At 38.0% G+C, this 22431-nt stretch overlaps 1 protein-coding gene and 1 long non-coding RNA gene across 5 annotated transcripts; one reads left to right on the top strand and one right to left on the bottom strand.

Moving 5' to 3' along the window:
- Positions 1-5008: 5008 nt before the first annotated feature.
- On the top strand, positions 5009-7815 carry LOC133714390 (receptor-like protein kinase FERONIA). Its single transcript, XM_062140499.1, has one exon. The coding sequence runs from the start codon at positions 5107-5109 to the stop codon at positions 7705-7707; it is 2601 nt and encodes an 866-aa protein (XP_061996483.1). The 5' UTR covers positions 5009-5106; the 3' UTR covers positions 7708-7815.
- A 2850-nt stretch (positions 7816-10665) lies between these two features.
- Positions 10666-13517, bottom strand: LOC133717426 (uncharacterized). 4 transcript variants are annotated; one of them, XR_009849616.1, is made up of 5 exons: positions 13235-13517; positions 12707-12812; positions 12144-12206; positions 11945-12004; positions 10666-10988 (listed from the first exon to the last, which is right to left on the bottom strand). It is a non-coding gene; the product is annotated as an uncharacterized LOC133717426 (long non-coding RNA). The 4 variants fall into 4 exon arrangements; XR_009849617.1 differs by having other exon boundaries at positions 10666-12012; XR_009849614.1 differs by having other exon boundaries at positions 10666-12004.
- Positions 13518-22431: the final 8914 nt, after the last annotated feature.

Genomic DNA, 22431 nt, shown 5'->3' with positions numbered 1-22431 from the left:
GCAGAAGAAAATATTTCTCTCAAGGCACAACATAAAGACACTTGTTTTTCCAACTAGTATTTCCCTTAAGGCACAACATGAAGACACTTGTTTTTCCAAAAAAAAAAGATGAGTGTGGTCATGCAAAACTAAAAATAAAGTTTTTTCCAACCTTTTCAGCATATGATTGGTGCATACTTTTCCCAATTATCTTCAAAAAAATAAAAATAAATAAATAAAGACTTTTCATATTGCAGAAGACTCGTTAGTCAGTCAAGGCAGCTACATAATGGCCTCCTGTTTGTACCCACATTTGCATGTCCACTCAGACATAGCTAATGTGCATAGTTAGAGTAATTTCTAATTACAATGAGCCGCTCAACAAGTATTTGGGCCGATAGCCAGAAATGTTGGCCAATGAATAATTGGACAATTCATTTTGGTCCAAGACAAGTCACATAAAAACTAAGGCCAATGGGAAGTTTCGAAAGTTAGGCCATGGTTATCGGCCGGCCCGTAGTCGTCAATTTAAAAAGAGACTTATTATCTAAAAGCTCATCAGCCATTTGTTCAAATCATATGAATCAGTTTCCAACTTGGACTCAGCAACTGGGATGATAATAGCCGATTGACAGAGAAGGCCGATAAGTGATAGAGATGAAATTTGATCAAGTTAGTAGTTCAATCAAATTGAAGTTCGTTAGCCGATGAAGAGAGTTCAATCCAAGATAGTCTACTTCAAGATTAATTACAGCCGTTGATGACAAGCATCAAAGTCGATCAGGATAGAATCCAGCGTCAAGTCAGCCGATGATAAGTGATGGAGCCAAAGCAAGATAGAGTCACTGAGCCAAGAGGAGGCCGAATTCCACTCAACTTCAAAGAGCCAAGAGATCAGATCAAGTCACAAAGCAGCCAATATAAATAGAAGCATCGACAGAAGACAACACACACAACTCTAGAAACTCAAGCCATCAAGCTTTTCTTGTTTTCGTATTACCTTTTGCTTAGGTAGAAGTTCCGTCTGTTTCCCTAGTTAGTTTGCTCTGCTAGTTACAATTTCAGTTACTTTACTTTCTTTGTAGCCTAGTATCGATTTTGAATTGTTCTCTTTGTTTTCTTTCAAACAATAGTTTATAATTTTCAGCCATTCCAGATTTCAGTTTTATTGTTATTATCTTTTATTTGCTCCTTATTGTCTTTATGCTTTATTTGTTTGATCATGTTATTTACTGTTCGTAGTCGCATAGTAGCTATCAATCTTGAAGATTTCATTCGTTATGAGTTCACTTTTACCGTTACTTGTTATTACTTGGATCCAATTGACCTGAGCCTTGTGACCAGACAATTCGTATTCACTCATACTCTCACAACCACACCCAATTCACCCGACTTTCAGCCATCAAGTCCTTGATCCAAAGGCAGCGAACTATCGGCCGAGAATCAGTTCCTTCCTCGGCCAACAATTGCTGGATAAGTCAGAACACGCGCACTTCATCTACTACATCTACAATTGCACACTTGGCCTTCTGGCCGTGTGCTGGCACGCCCCGCAAACTATTCATCGAGAAGGACATTTGTTCCTTGATCTCTCGGCTATCTTGGCCGAGGTGATTTTTAGAGGCAACACCTCCACAAATGAAAAGCAGAGTAAGCACCCAGTGTACTAATGGTCAAAGTCTAACTAGTGAATTGGAGAGAAACACAACCACACACGAGCAGCATCAATTTTATTTTATTATTATTATTATTATTATTTTTAGAATCTTAATAGTAAACTCTCTATTTGATTGCGAACTTAGAAATCTACCCATTTAAACGATAAACAATTTTCTTTATCAGTTCCATCTTTTACTGTCTGACAATGAAATTTTTTGATTGGTAAATACAATTTACGGTCAAATAATGTAACTAGCGCAATATGGTTTAATGAGACCTAATTAATTGGCCAAAGACCAAGACATTTGTGCATTATACAAGAATTTGATTGATGTGCACTAAGATTCTTTCATGAGAACGCAACCAATTGATTGAGAATATCTTACGGCAATGCCAAGGTCACAAATCCTATAATCTTTAATCATAATGAGGGTCTATGTCTATATCGTGCTGCCAAATTTTGACCCGCAAGTCTTAGTGTCCACACATTTTTAATTTAGAGAAATACAACCATTCATGCAAATCTTTTAAGCATCCTCCTTCCCATTACATCCATCTCAAATACATGATTAATTCTCTTGCTATGAATATTATCATGAGCAAGCTAGCTAAGTGTTGGGCATATAGATCCCGGGAAAATTAGATCTTATCTATGAGCTTATAAAAGTTTGGGTCAACTTTATTTATTGTTAATTGATTTTAAATGTGAAAGTGTGAAACTCAAATTACTTAATCACTAAAAACCCAACCAACGAACTTACTTGTATGCAATTATTAAATACCAACATGAAACCAACTTCAACTCGGGATGAAATCAGCTGTCCCCAATACACTATCCCTATGCTGTCCCCATGCATTCATTGGTCCACAAAGATTAAAAAAATATTTTCTTAATCTTTTTTTTTATTTTTTATTTTTTATGGACCAATGAATGCATGGGGATAGTGTAATTGGGGACAGCTGATTTTATCCCCTTGAACTCCTGTTTTCATCTCTCTTCTGTTGTTGAATCTCGATGTATATTTTGGCTTTAAATTGTGAGTCAATAGCTGGCCCCTCCACTATTGCTTTGTCAATTTTCCCATATCGGGTAATATATGACTGTAATTTCTAATTTTTATTTGGTAAATTTTTTGAAAATACAAAGAAATTACAAAACAGAACCTCTTAAACAACTTAAACCTAAGGAATCAAAAAAGAAAGAATGATTAGCAGATAAAGGAAGAGAGTTGCTCCATACTTGAGGCGAAGAGCTATGTCTAGTGTGCGCAATGACATCAGCAAGAAAGTTTTCTTCTCTTTTGATATGTTTAAAATAGACATATTCCAAATTAGCAGCAATAGTATAGATATCTTGGACAATAGACATGATCCTCCAAGGTATTTAAAACTGACCATTTATGCTGTCAATGAGGAGCTTAGAATCTCCTTCTACTTCAAGATGAAGAAAATTGTGAAGGTCGTGCTTCTGTAATAAGAATATCATTACATCCCAGATTGTTTCAAGCAGCTAATATAGGATTTCCATATGTATTTCGAAACACAAACCCACCAACACTCTTATGTACTGTCATGAAGAACAGAACCATCAAAATTTAATTTTAAAGGACCATGGTTCGGAGGCTTCCATCTAACAAGATCTTTAGAAGCATGTTTCTAAGTGGGTTTAGGATTAATTACATCTGTTGAAGTCATTAAACATGGTAAAAGCTGCATAAAAGGTTTGAATAGGTAAGGACAATTTATCCCTAAAGGTAGCATCATTTCTAGCTTTCCAAATACAATAAGCAGTGATCCAGCCATTCAATAAATGAATAATTCCAATCCTCAAAAGAGAAAGAAGGAAAGCTGCTTTGCCAAACCTGTCTGGTATAAGAGCAATGAAAGAAAAGATGATCTATTGTTTCAATATCGGAAATGACAAAACTGACAAGATCTGTCAATATGATAATTGTTGGAAAATTTAATATTAAATATTTTATTTTCCATAATTTGTGGATGAATAATATAATGAAAATGTGTGAAGTTGAATAAATGTAAATGACTATGCAATGAGAAGTCATGGCTGATCACAAATGGGAAACGTTTGCCATTAAAACCTTCAAGCACCGATGAGGAGGTAATTTTGTCTTAAGGACATAGAACCAAGTTCTAGACTCGACCATATTGTTTAAGGTTTTTCTAACTTTTATTGGTTTACTTTGATTTGAATTATGCTTTCTACTTTTTACTTGATCTGCATAAATAATCTCTTAATCTATACTATTATTAAGAGAAGAGAGTTTGTCAGCCAAAACAGAAAAATTTTACCAAAATATCCCTTAAATATTAAAAAACATTTGAACTGAAATATTTGAGAAAGACAAAATGGTCAATTCACAAATAAAAGAAATTTAACAAAAAAAAATCAAAAATCAAAAATAAAATATGTGCAGCAATTTTCTCCACATTATGAGAAATAACTTCTCACATAATTACCCACACCCATATGGTGTGTTTGGAGTCTAGTTTCTTATTAATATAGCAATTAGACCAATATATTTACCAACAATAATTAGAAAAAATCTCATCTCTAGTAAGTAGTGTTTGCTTGATTAACTGCCAAAGAATGTGCAACAGTATGTTGAATAAGTAACTGAGAAGCAGATTTAATAGTGAAATTACATGACCAGTAGGTCCCCAAACGATACGGTCTTATTGATAGAAGTAAGGCAGGGGAATAGAGTTAATTTTTATAACAATATCATGAGGTAAAATTGAAAGTAATTTTTCATTCCACACCTTGCAGAAGAAATATAATCAGTAAATCAGAAACAAGCTCTGTAGTAAGTGACCTACACTTTTGATTCAAATTAATTTGGTATGTCTTCCAAACATGCTCAGCTGATGAAGCACGATCAATATACTTAGCCCGGCCTCCCATGCATACAAATACCATTACTATCTCTAGCAATATTAAGACCAACACCTCCCTCTAATGTAACAGGATTATAGGCCCCATCCAAGCAGATACTCACTCAACCCGGCATAGGCTTCGTCCATCTGGATTTGGGGCGACCAGATTTACTAACAGATGGGTTAGCAGTTTTTTTGATACGAAGATGGGTTAGCAGTTAAATAATCCTAAACACATACCTTTTGTCCTAGTTGTAATTCCAAGATTTATTTCAGATGTAACAGTTGCCTTTGGTGCTTTCCTAATGAAAGACTTTGCAAGTCAATAAGTCTTTGTGCACCGATGTGGAATAGAACGATTATACGATTATGACCAGACCTGAAGAAAAAGATAACTTCAATTTGCACTGAAGTTGATGATTACATAGACACTTTAATAATAAGGACTCGAAATTTCTAAATGAAAGACAAAGAGTCATTGTTGCAGCAGCAGCTCTGGTACTTAATATATACCCAATACAATCAGTGATTAGAAATTTGCCCAAGGACTAGACAAGGACCAGAACATTGATCATGCTTATGATTTCATGTCAGAAGCAGCGGAGATCCCCCTCTCCAACTTCATCCTCTCATCTTTCTCTACCTACAATGAAACCAATCGTCACTCTTCTCTACCTCTCCTTGTTTCTCCACATCCTCACTCTCTTCGTCGCCGGTCAGTCGCCACCATACACTCCGGTCGACAATATCACCCTGGCCTGCGGCAATTCCGGCCTACAGCACTCTGTGGACCTCAGATCTTGGAGAGGAGATAAGGACTCTAAATTCACCCCAACAGGTAACGCATCCGAATGCATAGATGCACCGCCGTCGTCCACCGCCAGCGACGTTCCTTACAACAAAGCTCGGCTCTCTCGCTCCAAATTCACTTACACAATTCCCCTCTCTCCCGGCCAAAAGTTCATCCGCTTGCATTTCAATCCAGATACATACAACCCGAACTTCCAACGCTCCAACTCCCTCTTCTCCGTCACCGCCGCCGGCTTCACTCTCCTCAAAGACTTCAACGCCTCCGTCACCGCCGACGCTTCCGGCGAGTCCCCGCTGGTCAGAGAATTCTGTGTAAACATCGAGACAGGACAGAGACTCGAGATCACCTTCACACCAAGCAAAGATGCGTACGCTTTCATCAACGGAATCGAAATCGTGTCCATGCCCACCGGTCTTTACTATACTACTTCAGCTCATCTCATCGACACCAGTGATAGCTCATATCAGATCGGAAACAACACAGCTCTGGAGATGGTGTACCGAATCAACGTCGGCGGAGGCCCCATCTCGCCGTATGCAGACACCGGAATGTACCGGACTTGGGAAACTGCCGATGAAACTTATTTGGATGATATAAGTAAAAAACTCAGCGTGCTACCAGTGAACAATACAATCGAGCTCAACTTCGTCAAAATTCCAGAATACTCTGCCCCAAAACCAGTTTACAGAACAGGTCGGTCAATGGGGATGAACAAAACCATGAACAAGAGCTATAACCTCACATGGGTATTTCCCTTAGATCCCAAGTTTTATTACCTGGTGAGACTCCATTTCTGTGAGTTTGAATCTAATATTACCAAGTATGGCGATCGGTCGTTTCAAATCTACATGGCCAATAAAACTGCACAAGCACTTGCAGATGTCATTGGATGGAGTGGAGCAAATGGGAATCCAGTTTACAGAGACTACGTTGTGGGCATGTTCATGTCTCCGGTTGGAAGCCAGAAGAAAGTTAACTTCTTTCTAGGACTTGCAGCGCTACAGGGAGATTGGTATACTATTTACAACGATGCCATCTTGAACGGGTTGGAAATCTTCAAGCTCAGTGACTCAAATGGGAGTCTTGCCAGACCCAACCCCGATTCACCTCCACCAAAGCTGGCGCAGCAAATCCCCAAAAGTTCAACCGCAAGTAAATCACATACTTCTTTGCTGCCCATCATAGTTTGTGTACTCTCCGGAGTCCTACTTCTTCTCTCTGTTCTTGGAATTTTTGATTTCAGGCGAGGAAGGAAAGTTGAGGAGTCTAGTTCCAGCCAGGGAACGTTGACTTTACCGTCCCATTTGTGTCATTACTTTTCACTACCGGAGATGAAAGCCGCCACTCAAAACTTCAACGATTCTCGCATTATTGGAGTTGGAGGGTTTGGCCATGTGTACGAAGGATTTCTTGAGGATGGGGCTACCCATGTTGCAATCAAACGGTTGAAAGCCATGTCATCACAAGGGGCCAGCGAGTTTAGGACGGAAATCGAGATGCTCTCTCGACTTCGTCACCGCCATGTAGTGTCTCTTATTGGATACTGTGCCGATGAAGGTGAGATGATCTTGGTGTATGATTACATGGCACGTGGGACTCTTGGTGACCATCTCTACCACACTGATAATCCACCTCTTTTGTGGGAACAACGGCTTCATATTTGTATTGGTGCGGCGCAAGGTTTGCACTATCTACATACAGGTACTAAGGGCACCATCATTCACCGTGATGTGAAGAGCACAAACATACTATTGGATGAGAATTGGGTAGCCAAAGTTTCAGATTTTGGGTTGTCGAAGAATGGCATGATCACCCTTTCCAAGACCCACATTAGCACAAAGGTGAAGGGTAGTTTCGGATATCTTGACCCTGAATACTATCGAAGTCAACACTTGACTGAGAAGTCTGATGTGTACTCATTTGGCGTGATTTTGTGCGAGGTATTGTCTGGAAGGCCAGCGGTGACAACCGTGGACAATGATCGAGTCGACCTGGCTGGATGGGCCAAGAAGTGTCATGGTAATGGGAAACTAGATCAAATTATTGACCCAAATTTGAAAGGTAAAATTGCAGTGAGATGCTTGCATAAATTTGTTTCCATCGCAATGCGTTGCATGGATGATAATCGGATCAATCGGCCGTCAATGAACGATGTTGTGAGAGAGCTTCAATTTGCATTGAAGATGCAACAAAACAACGAGGACTATACTGATCGCATTGAAATGACAGTTCAAGATAGGATTGTATTGATCAAGGACAATGAAGGGTCTTGTTCTAGTGAGCAAAGTAGTGGGGCAAACGAATCCATCCAAGGGTTGACTGGCACAATCTTCTCCGAGATCATCGATCCGGTTGGGAGATAATCAATGAGCAACATGGTTAACAAGATGAAAGCAATCCTTGTACAACTTCTTTTTTTCTTTTGAGAATGTGGAATATGTATGATGTAAACTTGAGAACACAAGGATAAATCACACAATATTTAGATAAAAATGACAAGTCCCGCTCCAGATTTCACTATGAAATCTAAAATGGCCATTTGGGGCCCACATTAGGAGAAATTCTACCAAAATTGCGGCAAAATAACCCCTAAAAATGGGCTACCAAACCTGTGACAACAAATAAACACTTCTACAATTGCCAACTATAACTCCAAGAGCCTACATGCTCTCCTCAATAATTCAACTACCCCCAAGATATATATATAAGAAAACTTAAATTCAGATCTCAAGTCTCAAATTATTATTGTTAATACACTGAAAGTTGACAATCAAAGAAATCTAGACAATGAACTGAATAAGGTACAAGTAGGTTAAACGTGTAACCTACAACATGAATGGAAGTGGTGGACACTATGCCTCAACTCCTACACATGCTCGATCTCAACGAATCTGCAAACTAGACACGAAAAATCAAAAAGTCCAAGGGAAAGCATTTAGAAAAACTATTAGAGTAAGTGAATGAAAATAAATAATCACGAGAAAAGAAAACAAAGAAATTTGATGATATCCCAACTTTACTTTCTTATAAAAACCAAGCATGCAATACGAGTTCAAGAAAATTATTTTAAACTGTAAACTGATACGAGCATCTCAAAAATTATTTCAAATCATCACATGATAAAAAAAGGCGATGACTAGATGGTACTGCCGACTAGTCATCTGGAGGGTATTACCGGCCAGATGACTCATCAGAGGTACTGTCGACCGAAATACGAGGAGACAATGGCTAGAAGGTACTGTCGATTAATCATCTCATGTTATCTGGAGGGTACTACTGACTAGATGTGCATCAGTGGGTACTGCCGACTGGAATATTATGAGGCGATGGTTAGAGGGTACTGTTGACTAACCATCTCATGTATTTGGATGGTACTGCCGACCAGATGACACATCGGAAGGTACTACTGACCAGATATATATTCAGGATGATACTGCTGACCAGAATATTCTCTAGAGGATATTGCCGACCAGACTATTACCCAGAGGGTACTGCCGACCAGATTATTACCTGGATGGTACTGCTGACCAGGTACTGCATGCATGCGTTAACATAATTTCCTCTTATTCATAAATCCAAACTCATTAACTCTAATAAGATATAAATTAAATCATCATCTTTCCGTAAGAAAATCTCAAGTAACTCAAATAATGGCATCATCTTTCTATAACTCAAATTTCAAATAACTCGAAGATCAACAAAACTTTTGGAAAGGAAAACAACATGAACTTAACCAATGTCGTTACTTATCACAAAGCATCGAGAATATAATTTATGAAATCTCAAAAATTCAAGCATAAATTAAAACTTGAATATCACACTTCATTTACGATAAATAGAAATCAGTACGATAAAATAATATTTAGAAAATAATATTGCATGCATAATAATTTAAAAGCAAATGTCCACTTCAGTGAAACAACTAATTAAACCGTTAGTTAAATTCCTCCTCGCTCAGGGCTCTACTCGACGTCCTGTAAAAATGGTAATTCACAAACGACCAATCAAAGGATCAAAATTAAATTTGAAGTTAAGACGAAACCCCGAAACCCTCTTTAATAATTCATCAGAAACCCTAAAAATCTGAAATCACATCGGAATTGGTTCAAACTCCTAGGGTTTCATCAACTCAATGATTTTAACATCATAACAAAAAATGGCGTTGATCCAACGGTCGGATAGACACAAATCAAACCCCAAAAACTCTCAACTACCGAAATTCCAATCGTTACCAAACTTTCTACAATCGTAACAAAAGTTATACCAATATGTTCCTAACTCTGGGCTCTACCTGACGAGCTAAAACAGAGGGCCGGAACAGGTTGCCCCTACGCACTGCCACAAGTGGCTGCACATGGGCCCCACGCGCCGCCAACCGAACTTCAATTGGGGTTGCAAGACCTATGCTAAAAGAATCATCACATGCAACAAGCACAGAAACTTTCTTAACTATCACGAAGTCAAATTCCAAATGAGGAAACCATAATTTACCTCAAAAGCTCCGGTGGCCGGAAATCTTCAAATCCGAAATTCGTCTTCCTCGAGTTGAATTGAGATGTGAAACTTGGCAGGTTTGTAATTTGGCTGACATTTGGAAAAGATGCCGGAAAAGAGCTGAAACTTTTCACTTTCGATTCGTTGTGTACGGTGAATAAGAGGGTGTAAGACATATGTGGTTGGAAAGGTTATTTCAAGAAGAAGAGATTGGTACCAATGTCATGGCCATAGGTGGCCAGACGAGACAACGGTGACGCCGCAAATTTTCGGCATCAAGAGGAAAAATTTCAGGGTTTAGGGTCGACTTTCCATTTCTGGAACGTTCCAAAAATGGCTATTTCCAAAAATGAAAACTGCTATTTATAATATTATATTTTTTCAGAAAAGTTACAAAACTGCGACTCACTTTAAACTCTTATAACTTCTTTGTTACAATTCCAATTTTAGCATGGTTCACTGCAAGAAAATAGGTCATTTACAATGCTCAAAAAACGCCGAAAATGACTTTACAGCGTTTACGGCGTACCGTGGGGCGCCCTTAGAGTTTAATTTTTCACAAATGCACGCCGTAAATGTACACCAGTGCACGCTGGAAACTAGCAAAATGCACGCTGTAAATTAACACTTTTGCACGCCGTGGATGGACATAAATGCACGCCGTAAAATGGCTCATGAAGAATATTTGCACACCCAAATTTGGTCTTTTTCCTGGATATTTTCTCTATTTCAATGAGCTATTTCCCAAACTTTGTCTTTACATTTCACAGGACATTAACTTAAGCAACCAAAATTGTAAAGTAGACAAAAGAAAATGAGCATTTTATAAAATTATCCATTATATTGACAAACTTAAATTAGTCAAAATTTCAAATGTAGCATTTTCATGAACTGCATTTTCACATTATATTGAATACGTGAACCGCATTCCTAGCATTTTCAAGAGCTTTTGTACATACAGGAAAACCTTGATCATCACACTCCAAAATTAGTTGAGAGGCTAAGCAAGTAAGCAGGTTCTTCCCCGGTAGAAAGCCACAAACTGCCCCGCTACCAGGCCTTGATCATCTTCAGATAAGTTAACAACTGTTGCATCTTCACCATGTTCAATTATCACGGTACAATTGTAAAACCGAGGCCCATGTCTGAACTGAAAAGTTTCAAAACATTACGAGACTTTCAAAGTCCAAAACGGCGAACGTATCACAATTAGTCCATATCTGATCAATACTTTTTATAACCTCCAATTTAGCAATTCAAGCATGAACTAAATCTATCAAATTCTTGTTGACTTGAGTTTAGGTAAAAATCTCAACCAATAAGGACAACAAAAGCCTAGCACAGTAGCAAGCACATTTGAACTAATCAGGCTAATACAAGATGCACTCAGAGTCTAAAGGATAAAGCAACTGACATGAGCCACAGTTATGCAACTGAAAAACATTATTTACCTCGAATAGCGACATATATTAAAGTAACTTGATGAAGTTAACGGGCCAGCCACTGTGCTTCCATAAACACAAAAAAACATCGTCTAATTTTGGTCTCGTAATAAACAACATGCTAGAATAATATTACACACAGGCTGCACAAAGATCAAAGAACAGAACGATGCAGATAACAGAATCTCTAGTATAAGAATTGTCCTATAATCTCTAGTATATTATAGGGATGTAGCAGTAACAAAACGCAGGCACATTTTTTCCTATTCTTTTCTATTTGAGCAAGTACCAAAATTGCAGGAATGAGAGTCATAATTGTCCTACAGGTAATTTGGCTTAGTACAGCAAACCCAAATCACAAGAAAAGCATATTTGGTTTAAAACCTGGCCATGTATATCACACCAAAACACTACTGTGTAAAGTTCTACCTAGCAGATTATCACAAGTACAGCAAAGCTTATGGGAGTTGAGATATGCCTAACTACTAACAAAATCTTTTGGCAAATACATGGATATTGAATAAATCACAGTAGCAAAAGAGAGAGAGCATACAACACTAATATACCAACAAAACAGAGAAAATCAGAAAGAACAATACAACAATGACCACACAAAGAAAGAGAGAGCAGGAGAGAGAGAGAGAGAGACAGAGAGAGAGCATACTTGAAAGTTCTGGCTGGGAATTTGGGTATTGGTCCACTAAGATTGTTATAAGACAAGTCCCTGTATGACTCATTTACCATAAAACCATTGATCAGATTTTGAGTAAAATGTTTACAACCCAGAAACTCCTCCACATGCTGCAACTTGTTTCACTTTTCAAGACAGAAAAACTGTAAAAGGAAGCCGAAATAAAACTTACTATAATTATGGTAAATAATTGTAGACCTTGTTCAGTATATTTAAGATGACATTCAAGAAGTACCTGAAATAATCAAAAAGCCAAAAAAAAAACATGAACATCTATCTGCATTGACCTCCTCAAATTAAATGATCACAATACAGAGACTGCAAATTAATGGCTGAAGAAACTAAAGACAATATGGCACAATCAATTTACTCATCAAGGCTCTTAACTAATAAGGAAATTACAAGAGCCTGTACAAAGGTACAAGGACCATGAAATCTTTTGCATACCTACCTAATGCTACTAAACATCAATCCACTGATAAAGAATAAAATACTTTCAGAACCCGGAAAAGAAACAGTGAATACATTACTTTTTCTACAGTGATAGTCTTGAAGACTAAAAGTAGATGTTTCGTAGGTATTTCCTAAATCAGTAGATAATTAAAGCTCAGAATGAAAGAGATTCCTCTATATTATCATTCATTATACAACAACTTGCAGGATTTATGCAATGCCAAAACTTACTATATCAAGTGGGAAACAAAGAAAAAGTGTTTGAAGATAAACAGGACTTACAGGCCATAAGGAACAAAAGCATTTGGAATCCAAGATTCTTCCTGGAGATAATGGCTATTACCGAAAAATGCCTTAGTATTCCCATTAAGCCAATCAACCAAGGTTCCTGCAAATCAAATTCCCAACATGATGCGAAAGGTGAGTTTAGAACTACTGTGAAGTTGTCATGTGAAGTTTAACTATATGAATGAGGTTCTATGATGAGCACCAACACTATACGAGTCCTCCTACAAAAATCATTGACTGTACAACCAAGAGAAACCATATAATTGTTCACTATGAAAGAACAAGCTAAACAGAAATAATCAAATTCAACAATACCAGTCAGACCTCATATTTCCTGATCCAAATGAGATAGACACAATCATATTCATCAATCGAAGTAACTGAATTGAATCCAAACTGAAATCAAATTTCCCAACTCTCGCACCATCACAAAATCAAACCCTAATCCAAGTACAAAAAGGGAAAGGTCTAAAACTACTCGCATTATAAACTTGGAGAGATTGAGATTCGACAAAGGAATACCTTCAATGACGTAATTGACCCAAGCCGAACGAAGACCCGGAAATCGATCTTACGTTCTTCTTTATCTTCGCCACACCGTCGCCGCTGTCATTAACCAAAATCACTAGAAACGGTCCTTGCGACGGCCTCCGACTAAGATATCTGACGGAGGGAAAGCAACTTGAGAGAGAGAGAGAGAGAGAGAGAGAGAGAGAGAGGGAGGGAAGCTTGGAGGTGAAGGCATGGAGCATTCTCAGTTGGAGATCGAGAGGTTTGACGATCGTAAAATTTGAACTTTTTGAGATTGGGCTTTTTCGTTATTGGAGAGAATTTTGAAAAGGGTTTTTTGCACCAATATTGTCTGGAAACTTGAGGGACTGACAATATGATACCCGAACTTACAAAGTTATCAAAGTGATACCCAGACTTATTTTTTCGTATCTTCAACGTACCTGCTGTCAACTTCTGTCACGTCTCCGTCAATTTCAGCATGTGGCACGCACGTGACTCATTAAATGAGGCCAAAAAGTCCGATTTGCCCTCAATTCATTAAACTATCCAACAAGGATCAAACTAAATACTACAACATTCTTATCGTCCCTCTATACAATAACCAAAAAAATTCAAGTTCTTATCATGATTCTCTGCAGGCAAAACACCTTAATCAGACTAAAACACAGGCATAAAACTAAAATCCAGTCGAATCAATTATCTGAGCTTCTTTGGAATCTAGCTGGAGCATATGGATTGAATCAAACTCATGAAAATTCAAAGCAATTTATAGGCCCATATGTATAAATCTGGTTCTTAAAATCAAACAAGAAGCTACAATCGTACTAACAAATATCAACCCACAAATCTACAAACTCAAATTTGCAATTAAAGCAAGAGACTTTAGCTTCCCCTATAATTTTCCCACACATTTTTCCAGCAAAACCAAACAGAAGAGAAAGCAATCAAAGAACCCTAATCCAAAATAGAGAGAGAGAGAGAGAGAGAGAGAGAGAGAGAGCAATACAATACCTCGCGGCCAGTGAGGTGGTGAGAGGACGAAGAAGACGAAGAGGGCTTGGAAGAAAGGTCTTCATCGCCAGAGTCAGCGACGGGAATGAGAAGCTCTCGATCTCGCAGCACTCTATCTCTGCTGCTTGCCATTGCAATTGATGACAATGACGACTTCACATCGTCCATCACCCATCACCCTCGGACCCAGAAATTTAAAGCGACGCCGTTTGAACGCCGTCGCTGGGAATTTCCAGAAGAGCGAAGGACTTTTACCTCTCTCTTATTCATCATCCTCTTGATGGGGAATCTAGAATCTGCTGATATGGCAGCCTTTAATGGAATTATAGCAGATCTGTTGATCAAATTTACTTGTTTTTGTTGTTTGAGTTTGTACTGTTGATCAAATTTTCTTTTTTTGTTGTTGTTTAAGTTCGTATCAATTGATGGGGGAGCTCTAGAGAGAGAAAGATAGCATAAGCTTTTGGAGGCGAGTAGTCTGAGTCAAATGGCAGAAGTCGAAACTCCATGTAATTGTATGTCGAGAAAGATGGCATCAGCTGGGTTTAAGAAGATGAACAAGAATGGTTCTTGAACCCAAAATTTCTTTTGTTTTTGTTATTATTATTATTATTATCATTTTTGTTTTTTTTATGGAGTGAAAAAGTCCTTTTTGCCCTCATTTTGCGACTCACGTGCGTTACACGTGGTCAAGATTGACGGCGACGTGACGGAAATCGACCGTAGGTACCACGTTGATACGAAAAATTGAGTCTGGGTATTACTTTGATAACTTTGTAAGTTCGGGTATCATATTTTCAGTCCCCCAAGTCTTCAGACACTGTTGGTGCAAAAAACCCTTTTAAAAAAGCCAAATTTTTGGCGCACAGCCTAATTTTTGCAGACATGGCGTGTGTTAGAAACACGTCCTGATTAATACTAGAAATTGCCTACGCCCCATGGGTGTGGGAGTAGGGGGTAGTTATGCTTTATATGAGTGGATAGTTTTAAGAAATTTTTTCAATTAATTTTTTTATTTTGTTTATTATGTTTTGACACTTTTATCCCTGATGAATAAAATGTTATCCATGATATTTTTAATCTTTGAGGGTTGAAAAGGTAAAAAAATCAGCTTTGGCTAACAAATCCTCTTCTCTTAATAATAAACTAGTTTTCTGCTCACATGCTCTGCATGTGTAAAAATTTTATAATTATTATATTGAGAAAAAAATAAAAGTTATTTGAGAAAAAAGAAAGTGGGAAGTTATTTGAATTGTGGGTGGTTATTGCAGACATGGGTAGTTAAATATTTGAAAATTATTTATTTTATTTTTTATGTGATTTTTAATTTTGCTATTTACCATACTACCACTCAATTATTAAAAATTATTTAAAATTAATATAAGGTATAAGGGTTTTATTGTCTTTTCACACCCACTTTGGCTAACAAAGCCTCTTCTCTTAATAATAGTATAGATTAGCCTTTTTTTTTTTTTGAATAGAAGTTGAATATCAATAGATCAACAGCCAAATAGCTATAGTCTACAAAGCTTACATAAGAAAGCCAAAAAAAGACAAAATGACTACCCTATCCAAGCTATAGCAAACTACTAAAGTCTCTGATGCGCTCGCAAATTTGCAAGCCTATACAAACGTGATCAAACCTCGCCTTCTACGGAAGAAATATTCAACTAACCCTTGCTTGCCAGGCACGCAATTGTGGTACAAACACTGATTAGAAACGTCATAGAAGACATATAGAAGCTCCACCACCTTCACATAGACTTGAAGAAAATAAAATTGCAATTAGAAAAAGAGCTAGCTCCTTCCCTTTCGGTTTGGAGCCTGATCTGACACCTGCCTTGTCAACCTTGGGGAGAAGCTTTTTCTTTATTGCCCTAGTCTAGTCACCCTGCTTTGCTTTCTTCTTTTCCCCATAGGGTAATTTATTCTTACTACCTGCAGGTCTCCCCCTCTTCCTGTTCACCTGGAGGGGTTGTTCCTCAGTTTGCAGCACCGGTACCAAACCTAGATGTTCTGGTTCCAAATTCAAATTTCTTTTTCCAACGGCTAGGCTCAGTTTGAGCTTCTTAGGAGAGATGGTGATTGTATCATCCTCCCTCTGTCTCTTCTTTCCTGTGATGATGTCAGGTATAGCCATCATCTCAGGCATTTCTGGTATCTGAGCTTGACGCCGAGGTCGGTGCATCAGCATTGCCGGATTGTGGAGCAGTCGCTCCTGCATTTGGTTGGGAAGCACAATACAGAAAACAATGTCCTTGCCTCCCATAGAAACCCTAGCCCGAACTCCTGCATTCATTGTGCTAGCCGAAGCCGAACCCGAGGTCGAAATATTGCTCCCAACAAGCTGCATCTCCGGTGCAACAGAGTTAGTCGCCTGTGATGCACCCAGGACCGTACGTTCTGCCTCATCATTCTCCTCCAAAGGAGGCCCCGAGCATGGGAGGCCTACGTGAATAACCAAACCACAAGTCGAGCATCGACCAAAGAGTTTGTCAAACCTAAACTTGCAGAGAAACTCGACTTCATCGTCCACCCAATACCATTGTTGAAAGGACAATGGCCGGTTAAATGGAATCTCCACCCTGATTCGAAGCTTTCCAACCTTCTTGGCCTGTTTGTCAATTTCCTTGAAATCACCAAGAGTAAATCTGATCATAGTCATCACCCTCTCAGAACGGAACGCAGGGGGGATGCCTTGCAAAGTGATCCAGTACGAAGACGTGGTGAAGGAGACTGATTCAATGGCAGCCACACCATCGTAGTAATCTAGGGCAATTGGAGCGTGATTATAACCCCATGGATCTCCCTTCCAGATGCGATCCTGATCTGTAGCATCAGACAGAGTGAAGAGAACCCTCTGCCCCTCCACTTCCTCCACACACAAGGATCCATATACCCACCAGGCATTCCGAAACATCCCCAGAAAAGATCGAGTCTTGTATTTTCGAGCAGTGAGAAGCTTTCCCACCAAAAACACGTCTGCCTGCCGCAGACCCTTCCCCTGTGTAGGTCGCAGATCGACTTGCTTCCTCCCCTCAGCAATTGCAAGAGAAGAAGTCAGCCGAGCAGCCATGGCATCAACAGTAGTCATTGTTGATGATTGCACAGAAATACCGCAGAAACCCTAACCCTAGGAGAAAAGGAGGCGGCTCTATTTTTGTTTCCACAATATAGATTAGCCTTCTTCATACATGCTCTGCATGTATTATAATATTTTTTTTAAGTAAATAAAAAAAATAAATGTAATGAAATAGTTATTGCAGAGAGAAAATAGTAGAAGAGAAAAGTGGGGATTGTGGGATCATTTCTTTTTAATTTTCGTAATAAAAATCTATTTTGTAATTGTCATATTTACCCTTGTGATTTAATTTATTCTCAAAGTTTTTTAATCTTTCAAGGTTAAATCTGTCAAAAAATTTTGTTTTGGCTAACAAAACATCTTCTCTTAATTTTTTTTTTTTTTTTTTCAATAAAATAAGGGATTAGGCGATATTAGTTCCTCGGAGGCAAACAATGTAGGGAACAAATCCCACCCTCAATCCCAAAGGAGAAGGGTCTGCCACACTCTGTCCCAAAGGAGAAGGGTCTGCCACACTCTGGGAACCCACCCCCCATCCCCCTATTTTTTATTTTATTAAAAAGAAAGTGCAAAATTACATAAGTTGGGGGGACCAAACCAAAACCCAACAAGTAACAGATAGAGAAGAGACAAAACCCTCTTCTTATACAAAAACTAGAAAAAACAACAAAATTAACCAATGAAGCAAAAGCAATCAAAACAAATCTAAATACCCACATTAACGAAACCTAGAAGAGACAGCAGACGATAAGTCTTTTCCATAATGTCCAGCAATGAAGGTAGGTAAAGAATCCCACCACCTAGCACCAACATTTGTAGCACCATAATTAGCAAGCGCATCAGCTACCATATTGCCTTCCCTGTAAATGTGAGTAACTCTGAAGTGGATTAGACGAGAGAGATATACACAATTATTCCACACCACTCGCAATCTCCATGGAATTAACTTAGGATTAGTGAAGTAATGCACCACAAGATATGAGTCTGTTTCTAGCCATAAGTGAGTCCAACCCTTTCTCCAGGCAACCCCTAAAGCCTCTATTACTGCCAATACCTCTGCATCAATAGCACTCGGAACCTCAACCTTATGTGCAAAGGCACCCTGAAACAATCCCTCATGGTCTCTAAAAACGCCCCCAAAGCCTGCCGTTTCCGGATTACGAAAAGAACCATCGGTATTAACTTTTAACCAATTTACAGGAGGAGGATCCCAATGCACAGGAATGAACTTTGGAGCTTTAGATACTAGCATGGCTCACCCACTATATTTGTGGAGAGAAGTTAAAGGTAGTGAGAAAGCTTATCGAACAACTTCCACATTTTCTGCTATTTTTTAATTTTTATTCTTTTATTTTTTATTTTACAATTTATTTTATTATCTCTATTGATTAATTATATTTCATAGTTTTTTAATATATAAGGGTTAAATTGGTAAAAAAATTCAGTTTTGGAGAGCAAGCTCTACTCTCTTAATAATAGTATTATGTAAAAGTAAATGGGAATTGGTCTACTCATTTCATTTGATAGTCCCCCTTTACATAGGGAGAGAATTACAATGGAAATATCAATTACAATAATGACAGTAAATGATGATTGAGCTGTAATCGCTAATTCCTTAATTCCCTCTTCGTCAGTTACTTTGACACTGACGAAGGCACATAATATGTTTTTTCCTTTAACACTCCCCCTTGTGCCAAGTCAAAGACGAAATGGTGCATGAATTGTTGCATCACTAAAAACCTTGCCACATAAAAACAAAAACTCTGTGGGAAAGAAAAAAAACACATTGGTCGAAGGAAAAGTGCACAACGCACCTATTACATTTGATGATGACATGTGTGTGCGTAGACTCCCCCTGATGTCTACACCTCCCCTTGATCCTTACATTAGTCAAGGAGCTTGGAAAGTCTTTGCATTCCTATGTTTTTCACATGTTTCTCAAATATGATCTTAGGCAACGATTTGGTGAACAAATTTGTCACAATTGCCTAAGACCTTACTTGATTCACTTGAATCTTGAGGAGAGCCTGTTGTTGCTGATTGTAGAAAAACTTTGGCGATATGTGTTTTGTATTATCACCCTTGATATAACCTAGCTTCATCTGTTCGATGCAAGCTGCAATAAATATTGGTCCCATCATATGTAGACAAGCAGCCTTCAAATGCCCATATATGTTTGAAGGGCTAAATATTGTTTAGTACCTTGTGGTATGGGTCAAATATCGATTCAATCCCTCAAATTTCAATTTCATCAAAAACACCCCCACAATATCATATTCTCATCCAATAGGTCCCTCCGTCGAGATTCCGTCAATTTCAAACGTTAAGGTGTTGACATGGCATTCCAACTCAGCAAAAGTGAGGCCCACATGGAAGTCAAATTCCCAAAATGACCCTGGCCAACCGGATATGGAAAATTCCAACTCAACAAAAGTAGGGCCTACATGGAAGTCAAATTTTCAAAATGATCCTAGCCAACCAGACATGGAAAAATCCGAAATAAACTCCAGACTTTGAGGTTGGGGAGACTCGAACCCACCTCAACACATGTAAATGAAAGCCCCAACCACCAAACCACTTGCATGGTATTGGTATATTACAAACAAAAATAACATATATCTGTATAGGGTAAAATCCTCATATAGTACCCGAATTATCACGAAATGCACTTTTTGGTACCTACAAATTTTCAGGATGTCCAGTGGTACCTGTACTATCCATCCGTTAGCCCTTATAGTACCTCCGTCCATTATTCCGTTAAAAATGTCTATGTGGTGGTCATGTGACACTCATGTGAGTAAAATAGCAAGGGTAAAATAGTCTTTCATTCATATTTAGAAATTATAGAATTTAATATATTGAATATCTATAATTAAAAAAAAATTGGCACATAAAAAAAAATAATAATACCCAATTTATTCTTCACTATTCTCGGGATACTTGGGGCAATTAATTTAAGTACTTTTGGTTTTGTTTAGTTTCTTTTTTTATGAAAATTTAATATATATTAATTTGGGTCAACTAATGAGATAACTTTTGTCTCGAACAATTAATAGGATTAATCAATGGAGATGGTAGGCAAATCTAGATATTCACTACATTCAATTCTAGGTCTTTTTTTTAACCTAGTTTAATTTATTTTAATTTAGTTTAGTCAAAAATTTGTAAAAGAAATATAAAAAATAGGTGTTTTACGATTTTACCCATACTTAATGGAATAATTGACAGATGTACTAAAATGGCTAACGGTGGGATAATACAGGTACCACTAGACTCCCTAAAAATTTATAGGTACCAAAAAGTGCATTTTGTGATAGTTCAGGTACCATATAAAGATTTATAGTTTAAAAACACTTTGTCATCGTCCTTCTCGTGTTTTGCAATCTCTAAAAGTATTTCACTCTCTCTTTCTCCTTCATTCCAGATTTCAGCCACAAAGTTTCTTAGAGCATCTCCAACAGTGATACTTATATTCATAGCTAAAAGTGAAATATAACTAGTTAGCTATTGAGTTATGCTCTAGCAGAATACCTAAATCCCAAGTTAAATTTAGGTTTTAGTTAAATTTTCTCTCATCCTAGCTAAATATAGCTAGAGAATTTAGCGAAAGTTAAATTTAACTTTTGGTTAGGTATTCTGCTGAAGAAGAATATTAGCCTAAAATTAGCTAAATATTACATTTATTTTGAAATAAGTAGTTTGTTGGAGACCCTTACTATTAATTTTTCTTTTTAAGCTGCAAATATCAGTAGTCCAAAATCTCAATTGTTCCTTCTCCGATTCTTTTGTTTCTTCTTTCTTTTCCTCTGTTTTCTTCATCTCCGTTCTTCTCCTTCAGATCTGTTAATATTAGGGCTGGGTTCGGTACGGTACCGGACCTTCAAGTCCAAAACCACGTACCGTACCAGAACTTATTGGTACACAAAATGAAGTACCACTACCGGCCACAAAAGTCGGTATACCGACTTCTCGGTATCGGTTGGTTGGGCCTCCAACCGAGTTTAAGATTGGGCCAGCTTTCAGCTACGGCCCAAATGAAAATTTTAAATCCCGAACCTGTCAACAACTGAAAAACTGAAAGCAAATGAAAAACAATCAAATAACTTATATGAATTTAAAGGCCCAGACCATACGCAAATGTAAAACAATCAAAAAACTTATAACTCTCAATCTCTCACTCTCTCACATCAACTTCAGTTCATCACTTACAGTTCATCTCATCATCAGTTCATCACTTCATAATTCATATCATCACTTACAGTTCATCTCATCATCACTTCATATCATCACTTACAGTTCACACAAATGAATGAATCATACAATAACAAAGCGGACAATAGTTGAAAACAAAGTATTCAAAGACTCAAATTTCATCTCATCGTCACTTCAAACTGTCAAACATCAAACTTAGTCCTCACCTCCTCGGTGCTCCTGCTCCTCCAAGCACAAAAGAAAAACCATTAAAAGTTTAAAACCCATAACAAATTGGTAAATCTCAAGATAATACATAACATATCCAAGATCGAATTGCTAAAATTGGGTAGATCGAAGTCTCGAACCTCAACTGAACAATCTAAAACAATTGAAGCGCCGAGCTCGTACTCACCAGCAGTACTGCAACAATTGATCGACTAATGTGAATCGAATCGATTTGACGTGAAATGAAATCGAATGGGTCGAACGATTCGATTCTTCGAACTGAGGCTCAGAAGTCAGAACTGTTTGGACCCAAAATAAACATTTTGGCCTGACAAGGCATGTGTTGGGGAAATTGAGCCAATGTCAGTGGCTCAAGCTATATATTGTCGACAAGCTCGAAATATATATTTAGAGGCTAAATAAAGCCTACTATGGAAGTATGACAAGTCAACTTTAGCATATTTTCCTACTTCGGCTAGAAAAAACCGAGCTAGACAAGGAAGGAGGGGTGGCAGACTTACCAAATGAAATCGAAATGTGCTGAAACTTTCCAGATCCATTCTAGACAGCCCAAGGATCATTTCTTATGAAGAGTGCAAGAGTTTTTTTTGAGTGGAAGGCCTTCAAACAATCAGTCCAATCTTTTGCAGAAGCAAAACTGGAAAACTGGACCTGTAAGAGGTCCAGCAGCGTT

Source organism: Rosa rugosa, chromosome 6 (genome assembly GCF_958449725.1).
Source record: "Rosa rugosa chromosome 6, drRosRugo1.1, whole genome shotgun sequence".
Taxonomy (NCBI): domain Eukaryota; kingdom Viridiplantae; phylum Streptophyta; class Magnoliopsida; order Rosales; family Rosaceae; genus Rosa; species Rosa rugosa.
This window is presented reverse-complemented; position numbering and strand designations above follow the sequence as displayed.

Coding starts and splice junctions, on each gene's coding strand:
- LOC133714390 (XM_062140499.1), top strand. CDS start 5,107: ATGCTTATGATTTCATGTCAGAAGCAGCGGAGATCCCCCTCTCCAACT.